The 14614-nt window shown below is 40.9% G+C and overlaps 1 protein-coding gene across 5 annotated transcripts in view; it reads right to left on the bottom strand.

The window, feature by feature from the left end:
* The window catches only part of SIGIRR (single Ig and TIR domain containing), a 36870-nt gene that overhangs the window by 7837 nt on the left and 14419 nt on the right, over positions 1-14614 (bottom strand). For 4 of the 5 annotated variants that reach the window (XM_081875490.1, XM_081875488.1, XM_081875487.1 and 1 more), the window contains 7 exons: positions 11468-11815; positions 9304-9493; positions 8175-8305; positions 5407-5550; positions 5076-5219; positions 2864-2966; positions 2116-2266 (listed from right to left, as the gene is read on the bottom strand). In XM_081875490.1, coding sequence (XP_081731616.1) covers positions 2116-2266; positions 2864-2966; positions 5076-5219; positions 5407-5550; positions 8175-8305; positions 9304-9493; positions 11468-11815 — 1211 coding nt within the window. The remainder of the gene's footprint in view (positions 1-2115; positions 2267-2863; positions 2967-5075; positions 5220-5406; positions 5551-8174; positions 8306-9303; positions 9494-11467; positions 11816-14614) is intronic. The other variant, XM_081875491.1, reaches the window with a different exon arrangement.

Here is a 14614-nt window from a genome sequence, read left to right as displayed (position 1 = left end):
TAGTTTTTAAGGGTAATGCTCCTACCAAATTAACACATGGCAGGCAATGCTGGTGTTCGAGGTTCTCCAAGAATGTATTTCTACTGATGTAATCAAAGGCAGTTTTAAAATCAACAAAAACTGCAAAGAGCTTATTTTTTTCTGTTAACACAGGAATTAAATGAGCAAGCACAGAATGGTTGCCAAGCATTAACTAGCCAGCTTTAAAGTCAGCTTGTTATTCAGCAATTACATTGTGCAACATCGGCCATTCTTCATACTCAAAACAGGAGGTATTTTACATGTAATTTTTAATGCTATCTATAAGACTGATTGGTATATAATTTGTGTGTCGCCTTTCTTGAAAACTGGGATCGCTGTGCTCAGATTCCACCCTGATGGAATACAGCCAATTGGGTTTTTTTGAACCAAATAATTTAGCAATGACAGGACCACTCCACTGGATGTTACTTTAAAACCTCTCTTGATATTAATTCCTCTCCTAATGCCTTATTTTGGAAAGAGTCAGATTTTTAATCTGACTAAGAAACAAGAAGCCAAAGATCGCACTTACAGAGCTCAAGACTTGCAGCCTGTTGCTCATGTACAGCAACAGTCTTATTAAAAATGTTAATGTGCTGTTCCCATTTTGTCTTAGACATAGGAGTAAACAAAAAAATAGCGGACATATGGTGGCTTTGATCCACTCACTGCCAGAAGCAAGCAGTATCCTTACACCTAATGGCATTTTCCAGGCACTGTTAAAGCTGCTTTGAAATATTTTGGCTGTCGTAACTTCTTATTAGCTGGGGTGGGGAGTAGGTAGTTCCTTGAATGCTGTGTCTAAAAGGCCTGTTATCAAAGCTGCTAAGGATTCTTTACATTTTAAGTAAAATCAAGAAGCCCCTTTCTTATGTCTTGAGGCATAGGTTGTGTGCACAGCAGAGTGTTAATTGCACAAGTGAGTTGCACAGCTCTGATTTTTCCATGTGGATTTTTGTGCACATCTGTCCACAGAACCACCTTCAAATGAACTCTATTGCAGTGCTTCCTGTCCCCCAAGAGTGGGAGGTGCTTGATGGGATGTCTTTGCACTGTGTGCTGTTGTCCCCTCCCCTCCATTCCTCGCACTCCCTAAGTTCTGGAAACCTAAGGTCTATTGCAAGCATGCTTACAGTTATTTGTTTACCTGTGTGTGCATCCTATTTATGTATTTAAATATTTATACGAGGTACAAGTTTTGCATTATACCAGACTTACAAAAAAACCAATGGGTCCAGTTCTTTAAAAATACACACACGTGTCATGTCACTAGATTTTCTAATTGTTGTAACCTGCCCTGGGACCGTGAGGTGAAGGGTGGGTGAAAAACCTAATAAAATAACTAAATATCCCGATGTGCAACTGCAAGGAGTATTGTGAGTCACAAGCATGCTATTGTTCATTTAGCACAGATAAAGAAACAGCAATAACTGTAAACCAGAAGTCTCTATCCTGCTAGAATGCTCCCCTGCAAATGCTCATTTTAGGGAAGGGTTTGTGCTTTTTTCCTTCTCCAGTCTCTAACTTCCCCCTCTCTCTTCATTTCTCTTTGCACTGAGAGTACTCTGGGTGAAGCAAGTATATGTTTCCAATTCTTATTTCTCAGGTTCTGGTGCCTCCCTGTGGCTCTGTTTGCTTCTTTAAAGTGGGAGTTAAAATATAACTTATCTATATTTTCTGCAATGCTTACAACACTGCTCATGGCCTCCACGCATGAGCCATGGAGCAGTCAAGCCATGTTCATCTAAAAAGGTATCATTTGGCAAATATCTGGAGCTGATGATTTCCTAGTCAACAGGTAAATAGCTAAAATAAAAAGTAAATAACAGGAGATATCAAAATAACGGACAAACAAAAATATATTCAGCCTACTTTCATGAAGATGCTACTCTTTAGTGCCAAGAAAAGCAGGTAACAGTTATTACTCTGGTATACATCACAGCAAGGTCAAGTAATGGAGGATTGGCTCTCAACCCTTCTTGTAAGAGAAACTACTCTACACTTCTATGCTTCTTGAATAGCTTCAAGTACTGCCTTGCCACTGAGAAACAAAACCACAGTGATGAAGTTATGGCCTTGCAGCCCACAACTTACCATGGACCCAGCACGCCACATCAGAAGGGTCACTGTGCTCTTCTGCTGCTTCAGCAAATTTATGGCTGGATGTGCTATTTCTCGGTACTGGCTCTCAAAGACAATGAAGATTGGCCTCCGGGATAGTTCCAGCAGCCTCCAAAGACCTTCCCTGCAAAACCAGACAATCGGTTAGAGTCCTAACCAAATCCGCAACCAAACTATTAAAAAAGCTTTGAACCCAATCTAGTCACCCAAAATATTAATTCTAAGCAGGACTAGTTTCAGTAGAATTCAAACAGTTCAATTAAAACTTCAGGAACTGGTTTGAGAGGCATTAACACTAAACTGCCGTGCTTCATTTCCAGATATGTGAGAGAGATTCTGGGTGTTGTGATTGGAGGTGTATACAGAAATTGGATAAATTCAGAGGCCCTTCTAACCATAGATAGAAGAGCCAGGAACATGCTCCCTCCTGCCTTCCTACTCCCTTCTACCTTCTCTCCTCCTCTTACGAGTACAACTTATTGGAACACTTGACTGGTTTGACAAGCCATAGTTTACCAGGACAACCAAATAAGCAAACTGTGATTTTAGTGATCCCTCCAAATCAGAATTGCACATACTATTTGCCTGTTTGGTCAACTTGGTAAACTTTCTACTAAACAAGGTGGGCAAGAGGAAGGAGTGCTCACTTGAGTCCTTCCTGATCCTCCAAAAATGAAAGGAGAATCAGAGAACTTGTCTCTATCGCTGACTATCTAATTACCTGAAATTATTGTTGCACCATTCCTGTTCCAGATATGCATTAGAGAGAACCACAATGAGGCGGCGGCACCGGCTGACATTCATAATCAGATCTGCAGAAGGTTCTGAAAGAGAGGAGAAAAACTAAATCTCTTCTGAGAAGGGCCAGAACCAATCCACTGTTGTTTCAGCATTCATCCTTCACCTGTACAAGAAAGAAATACCCTAGCATCCAAATGCATATCTGCTCTGCTCTACAGAAAGGAGAACCCCTGGGCAAAAAACTAACCAGCCTGTTTAGAACTTCCCTGTCCTTCAGACAGCACCATTGGTTTTGGATATGAGTGCCTCTGGTGGAACACTCAGGACATTTTAAAAAAAATGAAGAGTATACTCAAACATTGCATTTTTTTATTATTAGACACACCACAAAGAGCACAATACAGATGCCGTTTCCATAGTATTATACACTCAAAAAGTAATACAACTGCTGAGAAATGCTGTTTTGTGGTGTATTCTTGTTTAACCAGAACTGTCCACTGTGGGCAGCATTATAGAATATGGAGGAGCTGCATTTTGTACACAGCTTGTTTTGCATCCCCATGCAAATGGATGCTGCATACTTTTTATAGAAGTTTTATTAAACAAAACAGTTGATGATAAGAACAAATGGTCTGAAGGCATATGATTACAGTGATATTGCTGAAGCCAGAACAGGGGTGGCCCTCTAAACTGCCTGGATAGGAACTACACTTCATGCTCTTTGGAGGAAGATTAAACAAGCTGTGCCCAAGTAAAGAAACAACACATTGTCAAACATATGCAATAACAGCCTGGAAATGTGGAGGCACAGGGAGAGGTAGCGGGCCAGCACAAAACAACCACCCATCTCTATGAAATGCATATCTGCAAGGTCATGCAAGTTAAGCAATCCATCATGTCACAGACTTTGAACAGGTGTAGAGAGCCCACCAGTTGTGCTGAGCATATACTGGGCAGACTGTGAATACATCCTACTTAATATGCAAATGGAACCTAACTGTGGACAACTGGGTGGTTAAGGAGAATACATTTTTCTTCGTACAACAGAGAGCCTGTCTGTAAAATATTCAGTTCCTACTTTGCACAGCTTTGCCATTATTGGTGTTTAGAATTAAAGGTATTTTAGGTTGCTTCAGATGCACAAAATAGTGTGCCAAAGGACAAAGTAATTTTTCAGAGCCATACTTTTGCATCTATTAAGTAGCAAAGTGCAGCGTTCAACAGGCTTCATTTCAGATACAGTGGTACCTCAGGTTAAGTACTTAATTCGTTCTGGAGGTCCATTCTTAACCTGAAACTGTTCTTAACCTGAAGCACCACTTTAGCTAATGGCAGTGGCGTAGCGTGGGGGGTGCAGGGGGGGCCGGCCGCACCGGGCGCAACATCTGGGGTTAGGGCAAATCCACGGGTTAGGGGGCGCAAATCCACGGGTTAGGGGGCGCAAATCCACGGGTTAGGGGGCGCAAATTACTTGCCTTGCCCCGGGTGCTGACAACCCACGCTACGCCACTGGCTAATGGGGCCTCCTGCTGCCGCCGCATGATTTCTGTTCTCATCCTGAAGCAAAGTTCTTTACCCAAGGTACTATTTCTGGGTTAGCGGAGTCTGTAACCTGAAGCGTATGTAACCTGAGGTACCACTGTACTGCACTGCAATGTTTGTGGCCCTTTTCTTCACTCTGAAAAAGGATACAGATATCAAGCTGGGATCATATATGAAATACACAATGGTGTCCTGAATGTATACACCAGCCTGTATTCTAATATCTCAGTTAGATATAGCACTGCACTATGTTTTACATCTTTCCAATCTACCTTGGAAACAGGGACATGGATTAAGCTGTACTTGAAATGCAGAATGTTGCCCTGAAGTTGCATACCAACTTTCATCCTGCTGTCTCAGTGTCTAATATAAATAGTGTTTTTTTGCATTCTCCTCCTCTTGTTTGAAAATGGATGCAAGAGTTAACCTGATATTCAGACTTAGTGTGTGTACCGATTTCAATTGGATATTTTAACACTTAATAAAGCTACCATATTAAACATAGGATGCCAAATGGACAAATTAAACTGAAGGTTTCTCTTCATTTAGCCAACTAATCCATTTCAGATAAGTTATATGCAGCCTGAACTCAACAGCAAGTCTGAGTGCCCAGGTACATATTAAATGAGGTGTTGGACAAGGTTCTATACCTGAATTGGGCAGGATGTCTTTATCATCCAGGAAAATCTTGTAGCCATGACGATTCTCCAGCTGTGGCTTCACTATGAAGTTGACAAACTTTCTATCATCCGTTGAGTTAGAATAAGACACATAGGCATCATACAGCTTTCCATCTGTGAAATGTACCAAGAGGAGAAATTTATTATAATTTTTTTAAAAACAACAACAAAGCCTGTGCTGACTAGCTATAACACTGAGAGAATAATTCTTGTAGAAGTTCACACTTTGGGTTGGACTGCCATTGAAACTCAAATCTCACAAGGGGAAAAGTGACAGCCAACTCTCCAGCCCAATATTTACCACTGATCTCCACCTCTCCATGACGGTTTCTGTACCAGAGGAGCACATTCAGACGGCACTTCACATACATCACAGCCATTAGTAACAGCAGTGCCACAGTGACAAGTGCAGCTAGCACAGCGCCCAAGTGCCCAGCAGTCTCTCCTGTAATAGAAAGACATATTTTAAATAGCATTAAATGAAAAAACAGCCTTACAATTGATAGCATGGTAGAGAAAAGAGGAAGAGAAGAGTTGGGGTCTATGGTCTCAGAATATACCAAATTATAAAGAAAATGAGGGGTTATGTCATTCTTGAACAATTTTTAGTATCTTGATGACTGTTCTGACTATCAGAACGTGCAACCATGATGAGGAAGAGATGAGCAGAAGCTAAAAGACAGATTTATTCTAGCACCACATTGTTAGATCATCCTCCAAATTTTGCAAGGATCTCCATTCACAAGATGCACATGCAGAAGTAAATCAAAGGTTTTCAGAGTAAAGATGTGCATAAACTAAATTATTCACATTCTCCAGTGCCAATTCAATTTCTTCCTGCAAGCGTGCGGGCATGTTCATTTAGACTTTTTGTAAAACACTCTGGAATATACTGTTAACTGAGCCATTTGCTGAATGTTGCTTTAAAATACACTGAGGCTCTAATCTCAGAGTTGCTCCATCAGCCTATGGAAACTTCCAGATGGAGGAATTTGAAAGTGTTCAAGCATGCCAAAACAGCTGAGTTGCTTGGGGGCAGCCTAATAGCACGTTTGTTTTGGTGTGTAGAACCATTTGAGGCTGTGACTGATTGAAAACCTCAGAAAAGTTTCTATTGTCTGCTGGTGCCATCATGTGGCAATTTTCTGCCATCAGATTCACTGATGACACCATCATAAAATTGCTCTTGTAAACTGAGCCCCTAAAGCCAGCATGGAGCAATACTGAGGGCACTAAAGGCTGTCTTTATATTAAACTCCTCTAGAGACATGGTAAGTCTGGTTCAAAGCCCTTTTTAGAAACCCTACTACCAGTTAGAGCAAAAACATCTTTTAAAGTCTAAGAAGAGGATCAGGAAGGCTCAGCTGAGTTTCTTGAATTCCAAGATAAAACAGGGGAAACTTATTCAAAAGAAAAGGAAGGCATCTAGATACAGCATAAAAGCAAATCCTCTTATCACCCCAGCTAGACTTCAGTCTATCAGATGGCCATGCATGGGCTAAAGTAAATTACTATATTTTTTAAATGAGAACAGTTAGTTTCTATATAGAAAATTAAGTCTTGCTTCTTCCTAAAAGAAGGAAAGCCAAGCTGAGATACCCACTTCATAAATTCTCAGAGGGTCATACAATACTTCAGAATTTTGAAGCCATCTTAGTTCAAAACTATGTTTCTTCCCCCAAAAAACACATTTGCCTTTGCACACATGCCAAGAGTCATCTGAACAGTGGCACTACAAAGTGAAAAATGTGGACTGAATTATAAACTGAATGTATAGTTAAGCTGTCACACCTCTATAAACTCACTGTGGGTCAAACTCTGACCAGATTCCATGCTACCCACATCCTCAATAGACCACACTGAATCCTGTATATTGGACCCAAGGATGTAGTTACTTTTACACACACACACACACACACACACACACACACACACAGAGAGAGAGTTCCATTCCAAGACACACACATAATGTGTGAAATGGCCCTTAGCATCTCACATACACCAATGGAGTAATGAAATAATGATGCTGAGCCATGGATCATTTCTAGACTGTAATTAGAAAATGTAATCCAAAACACTTAGGCTACTTGAGTCTCAAGAGGAGGCAGACAGAATATAAATCACATTCAATTCCTCAGCTGCTGCACAATCTCAGATTTATCTAGTTCTGCCATTTTAATGACAAATGTACAAAGCAAATGCAAGCTCAGTTATCACACTTGCCCCTCCCATCAAGCTTCAGATAAGAAGCCCTTCTAAATATAATTAAATTAAAAAGAGTTTAAAGTATTTCATTCATGTTTATTTGTCATCTTGTTAACCAAAGTGCAGAACAGCTCTGGGGTGGGGTCAAAGATTTGTGTGTGTGTGACACTTCAAAGGCATCAGCCAATCAATGCTGTACACAGCCATATTCTTATCTATCGGTTTTCAGAGGTCAACTCTGAAAGGGAAATTTACATTTGGATTGAATGCCATAAGTGTGTTTTCAGAGTAGTCTGACAACTCTTTAAAAAAAAAGTATCTCCAACTCTCATTTCAGAAATACTCATGGGAATTCTACTATGGAATACAGTTAGTGAGTAGCAGAATCTTTTTTGAACAACTTAATAAAGATAAAGGTAAAAGGTAAAAGGTAAAGGTACCCCTGCCCGTACGGGCCAGTCTTGCCAGACTCTAGGGTTGTGCGCTCATCTCACTCTATAGGCCGGGAGCCAGCGCTGTCCGCAGACACTTCCGGGTCACGTGGCCAGCGTGACAAGCTGCATCTGGCGAGCCAGTGCAGCACACGGAACGCCGTTTACCTTCCTGCTGGTAAGCGGTCCCTATTTATCTACTTGCACCCGAAGGTGCTTTCGAACTGCTAGGTTGGCAGGCGTTGGGACCGAATGACGGGAGCGCACCCCGCTGCGGGGATTCGAACCGCCGACCTGACGATCGGCAAGTCCTAGGCGCTGAGGCTTTAACCCACAGCGCCACCCGCGTCCCCCTTAATAAAGATGACAACCTTCAAATAGAGTACCGGCCCACACCCAAATGCACATGGTATGAAGTACAAAGAAATGCTACCTGATTTTTGCAGTGTGAAAACTGCTGTACTGTTTCTAACCAAGCAGGCAAATGCTCCATAAATTTCATCTGTTGTTACATTCATATCCAAAGTGCTGGAGATGAATATCTCTGATTTATTGTCATTGAACCTGGGGTGCAAATAGAAGATGATTTAGGTTAGCACTGATTGAAAACAAACACTAGGAAATTTCAGTCAGAACCGGACAGGAAGGAAACTCAGAGGGCTCCACCCTATGAATCTTGGATTATACCAAACATTAAATTTGGACAAGGAATGAACTGTGAGTTGGTAACAAGAGTGTCCATTTGCGTATCTATGATCTGGAAATAATGTCACTATTTTATCATGTTGGCCTTTGAAAACCTTTTCTTCCACAAAAACTAGTAGAAATTTGGGGACTTTCAAAATCATCTTTTTCCTTGTTCTTTTAAAGCAATGGATTAATTGTGGTCGCTTAGTTGTTGTATGGGATCCACTGTCTTACATAAAAGTACTTCTTTTGTGGAACTATAATAGCAATGTCCTATTGCTTAAAGTGCATTTTTTCTTACTAGTGAAATGTCAATTTTTCTTCTCCCAGCTACAGCCTCCATGCCATTATTGAGTGATGTACAAAGTATTACATGAGTTCCCAGTAACCTAGTAGAACATATCCATGATACCACTGATAACGTACAACACAACACAAGTCCCCTGCAGTGGGAACACTAAAATAAAAGGGGTGTTCATGAAACCAGATTTGTTCTGAAGCCACAAACATCTGAAAGGGTCTTCTTCCTCTCCCTCTGCCTCCCCAATGAAGACTGATACATAGAGCATTGTCTTAAGCCCTTCTCCAGGGCTTAAGTGTACAATTTTCTTTTTAACAGAAACACAATCTCCCACTCTCACTCAATCTCCCCCTACTACTGCATAGATATTTCCTCCCAATGAACTATATATATTACACTACTGCCCCTATTCCACAAACCTATAAGGTTAATAGTATACATAAGCCCTTAAAGATCCACCATTATCTTCAGAGTCTGGGAGACACTATTTTAATTTGTTTCTTTCTCTTTTGTTTCTAGTTTATACAGCCAATTTAGCTTTATTTTCCATTATTTTCCATAAAAGCCTTCTTACCAATGAGTAGAAGCAGCATAGGTCTCGTTGTCTAGCAACTGGTCATCTTTCATCCAGTGGAGGCCAAAATCACAGCTTTTTGTGTAGGGCAGCTGCACAGTGCAGTTCAGTGTAAACTGGCTTCCCAAATCACGTTGCAAAGTCAGATTGCTGGAGGGGTAAAGGAAATGAGGAAGGACACTGCAAATGTCTGTTGGGGAAACAAAAACAGTACACCGTAAGAGAGCTTTTCGGTGAGAGCACTGAACTTCCAGACTGTATACTGCAAATCTTATATTGGCTATTTAGGTCTGGCTAACATAACAAAGAAAGTCAAGCTACTCTTGTCCCTGTGACCCTGCACCTAAGCACAATCTCCCTTACACAGTGGGTTCACTGATGATTCCAGCCTCCATTCACCATGTTTAGGAAACTTAACTAGACAAATTGCTGAGTATAACCTCTCTCTCAAGGCTGGTTCTGAAGTTCTGATTTGACTTGAGAAAACAATGAGAAATTCAGTAAGGACTATAGTGGGAAAGACAGAATGTTCAGGTTATCTGGAAAGCATGTCATGTCCCATAATAGAGAAATGCCCAGGATAAAGGGGTATGCACATCACAGAAGTGCTGAATATGAGATATGGTGTTAATTATTAACTTTTTAAGTCCTAGTGCCAGTACTTTAATTATTCTCACTGCCTGTTCAGAGTCCAGCACAGTGCTGTTCTTCCCCCTCTATCTTTCATACTGTCAACTCATTCATCCATGCTAAATATTTTCAGCATATGTGACACATTTTCAGCATATGTCAGCGTGTGTTTTTTTAATGAAGAACTTTCTGAATCCTATTGTGGAAAATAGGGTGTTTAAGGTGCAAATGTCACATTGCATTAAAAACTAGAATATGCCACAGGTACTTGTCCCTAATTTTCCTTTCCCTTGCATTCCCTTAAATTCTGAAAAGGAGAACTAGGCCATCATGGCCATCATTTTTTATAATGTAAAGGCTCTCCCTTCTGTAGGTACTGCTGTGTGTATTGGACTAATTTCCAATCTTTACCTTTATTTAAATGGGAGAATAATACAAAAAAATATTCTTTTTAGTGCCCATATCCAGTCCTTAGCCAATTCAGGAGAACTTCCTGAGAAACCAGCAACTACCATCCTTATCTTAATGAATAAAAAAAAATTGAAGAGTACAATCCTATACAAATCTTCTCAGAAATAAGACCTACAGTGCCTAGCAAGCCTGACTTCCAGGTCTCAGGGTGTGTGTGCAGGATTTCAGCTCAAATGATGTATGACCTCCCTCTGACCATCTTTAGCTAATTTATGTTTCTAATAGCATAATGAAGTGCTCCAAAATGGTGATCCATCCTAGTTTAAGTGCACTATAAAAGATTAAGCAGAGACAAAAACACACTTATCTGTCCCAAGAAGTCTGCTTATTTTTTAAATCTCAGCATATATATTTTTTTAAACCTGTCTTTCCCCATTTCAGCTCTGACAATACAACTAGCAAATGGGGTACGGAGTGAGCTTATCTTGGTAGCTTCAGGTACCTCTCACCACATTTTAGGTACTATCACTTGTTATCACAGCTTTAGAAACATTAAGTCTTTTCTCTCTCTCCTAAATTGTGTCTCCACCACAGTGAAGCCTTCGTCAGGTTTATCTGTTTACACAGTTCTATCGGCCAGTAAAGAGAGATGAGTGCCGAAACCCCAGAGTCGTCCGTGACTGGACCTAACAGTCAGGGGTCCCTTTACCTTTATATGTCATCTTATATATAACATAAAATGCAGAGAGGGCTCAGAAAGAGCTCTGTGTCTGCCTTTTTCTCCCAGGCAAAAGGAAGCCCTCTTCAGCAACAGCCACACATACAGTCACAGACATCAGCCCGCCAACTTCTGGTTGACAATGCATAATTTGGATCATAGCACTTGATAAATTGGCTCACATCCCCAGGGCTTATCTAATGCCATAACTTATTTGAGTATGATCAGTACCTTATGTTTAGGTGAAAACGGACAAAATCATGCCCTACATAGTTAGATACTTCACAGCTGCTCTGTGTCTAATGAGCAACATAGGATCCAGACTTAGGCAGACAAGTGGCCCATCTTGAAACAGTAGCAGTACTGCTTCTCCTGGGATGGGCCCAAGAGGAGACTTTCACTCACCTGCCATGACCAGCCGGACAGTGAAGGAGCTGTTTCTCTGATCGTTCAAGTAGAGTGTGCAGGTATAGTTGCCTGCATCGCTGGCATTTGCGTGCTCAAAGGTGAGGTATGTTGTTGTGTTCTGCAGTGTGCTGTGCAGGTGGCTTAATGCAGTGAAGTTAAGCAGATGACAGTTTTTGCTCCACTGGATGCTAAAGTTTGAGGTAGACTGAAGAAGCTGGAGGCTCTGGTTATCCAAAGGGCAGAACAAATGATTAACCTGTTCTTGCTGGGTCCAAATAGTGTGATCATAGAAGTGATCTGGGTCCACACATGATAAATTAGATGAAACCGCCAGCGAAAAGAATTCTAAATAAAGCAAAGCAGTTAAATTGCAACTACTTCTGTGATGCATAATCCAACCTACATTTCTACAGCAAGCACAGAATACGCAACTCCAACAGCAACCAAGTCATTCATGCCCAACCAGATCATAGACACTGCCCCCCTGCTGAATTTAATTTTAATATGCATACCATGTGATGGCTCCTTGAAAGACTGTTTACAATGAATTTACTATACAGAAGAGAGATAAATATTTATCATCCTGATAACAAGATCAGCTAACTATGTGATTCTAACTAGAACTCTATTCCTTATTTATAATGAACAGAGAACAAATTGATAATAAGGGAATTTACACAATGATTACATTCTACAACCCTCCTCATAACACACACACACCACACCAAAAAATGCTAGGAGAGGCAATGCACTGAAGCAATCACTACAGAAAAAGGAAAGAACAGGAGGGAAACCTAGCCAACCAAATACTGCTAATGTATAAAAAAAAGCATTGGTGGTATTCATTGGTCATTTGCACACCTGGAAACTTTTTTTTAAAAGATACTATAATTATAATAAGTGCTTCAGAGCTACAAGTTCAAAGGAAAAGCAATCAACCTTCAAAAAAACCTGTACAACACAGTACATTTTGCTGAGCAAAAAGTTGCATGTCTGTATACTTGTTAGTATTTGATATGAACTGGAACTGGAACAATGGTACCTAGGGTTAAGTACTTAATTCGTTCTGGAGGTCTGTTCTTAACCTGAAACTGTTCTTAACCTGAAGCACCACTTTAGGTAATGGGGCCTCCTGCTGCCGCCGCGCTGCCGCTGCACGATTTCTGTTCTTATCCTGAAGCAAAGTTCTTAACCTGAAGCACTATTTCTGGGTTAGCAGAGTCTGTAACCTGAAGCGTATGTAACCTGAAGCGTATGTAACCCGAGGTACCACTGTACATGAAATGGATGCACTTGTTTGTCCATGACAGTGAACCTCCACCTTATTTGATACCATTGAGAAATAAATAGAGGTTCTGTATCTTTTCCAGTGCTCAGACATATCCAGTTTAGCTGCTATAAGCAAAAGTTGATAAGTCTTTGTAAGAATAATAATCATTTTCAGAAATGTCCAGAAGTACAAAGCATAAATCATGTCATCATTTATGACTGATCAATACTATTTTGGTGTGGGGTGACTTCCAAGTATAATTTTGCACACATGACCATCACATATGACAGTTAAATGACCTAAGTACCATCTATATGCCAGTTCTAACATAGTTTCCCTCATGTTAGCAGATAAATTTAAATGGGAATTTATTCCACATTGTGCTCTACTTGCCAAGCGATGTAGCACATAGAATCATAGAATCATAGAGTTGGAAGAGACCACAAGGGCCATCGAGTCCAACCCCCTGCCAAGCAGGAAACACCATCAGAGCACTCCTGACATATGGTTGTCAAGCCTCTGCTTAAAGACCTCCAAAGAAGGAGACTCCACCACACTCCTTGGCAGCAAATTCCAATGTCGAACAGCTCTTACTGTCAGGAAGTTCTTCCTAATGTTTAGGTGGAATCTTCTTTCTTGTAGTTTGGATCCATTGCTCCGTGTCCGCTTCTCTGGAGCAGCAGAACATAATTTTCTCATGCAGTTCTCAATTAAGAGTAACTTATGTTTTTGAGACCTTTTTGTGTGTTGTTTGTATGCTATAAGCAACCAGAGATTCAAACCCAACTTCAAGGGCTCTGGTTGCCTGTTGATGGACTATCCTGGAGGCACCCAATGGTTCTTGACTACCACTGCTGGTGTAACAATAGGCATAAATATGCAACTATAGGGAACAGGTGGCGCTGTGGTCTAAACCACTGAGTCCCTTGGGCTTGCCAATCGGAAGGTCAGCGGTTCGAGTCCACACAATGGGGTGAGCTTCCATTGCTCTGTTCCAACTCCTGACAACCTAGCAGTTCGGAAGTATACCAGTGCAAGTAGACAATTAGGTACTGCTGGCAGGAAGGTAAATGGCGGTTCCCTGTGCACTCGTCACGGTGTCCCATTGTGCCAGAAGCGGTTTAGTCATGCTGGCCTCATGACCCGGAAAGCTGTCTGTGGACAAATGCCAGTTCCCTAGGCCTGAAGTAAGATGAGTGCCGCACCCCAAAGTTGCCTTTGACTGGACTTAACCATCCAGGGGTCCTTAACCTTTACCTTACCTAAATATGCAACTCTACTAAAGTTAATGCCACTGCTGGCAGAACCTCAAGTGAGAAGTCATATTCAAGTGAGCACTTCCATTATCAAAGGTTTTCACTGTTGGTGGGACAGCAGTCCTATATATACAATGAATTGTTCACTACTATGATGTTCTGGCAGAAATAGCAATATCTTTAGTAGATGCAAACACAGTTGTTAAAGTGCCACTGACTACTGTGATGCTTTGTCCTGAAAACACTCCAAATAAGCATTACGGCATTATCATAATTGTTGCAGCTGTTGTTAAAGTTATGTGAATGAAATTTCCCAGGTGGAAACTGAATGGCTTCTTATATGAATGGCTTCTTTTTCTGCTAACACAAAAGTTACACAGGATTGCAGTTCTATACCTTACAAGGGAGTAAAGCCCACTGCTCAGCATCTGAATACATGTAGCCTAATCCTACACATCTTTTATTGCTCTTGTCTGTTCTATCATGACCATAATTATTCTACAAAGCACTGCCAGAGTAGTACTGCCACAGAATTTCATTTCATTATTTCATCCTTCTATCCATAAACTATGAATAAAACAACAACACCCTACTGTGACTGGGCTGGGTCCCTTCAAG

This window comes from Podarcis erhardii, assembly GCF_964252035.2.
Source record: "Podarcis erhardii genome assembly, chromosome: 1".
In the NCBI taxonomy this organism is placed as follows: Eukaryota; Metazoa; Chordata; class Lepidosauria; order Squamata; family Lacertidae; genus Podarcis; species Podarcis erhardii.
This window is presented reverse-complemented; position numbering and strand designations above follow the sequence as displayed.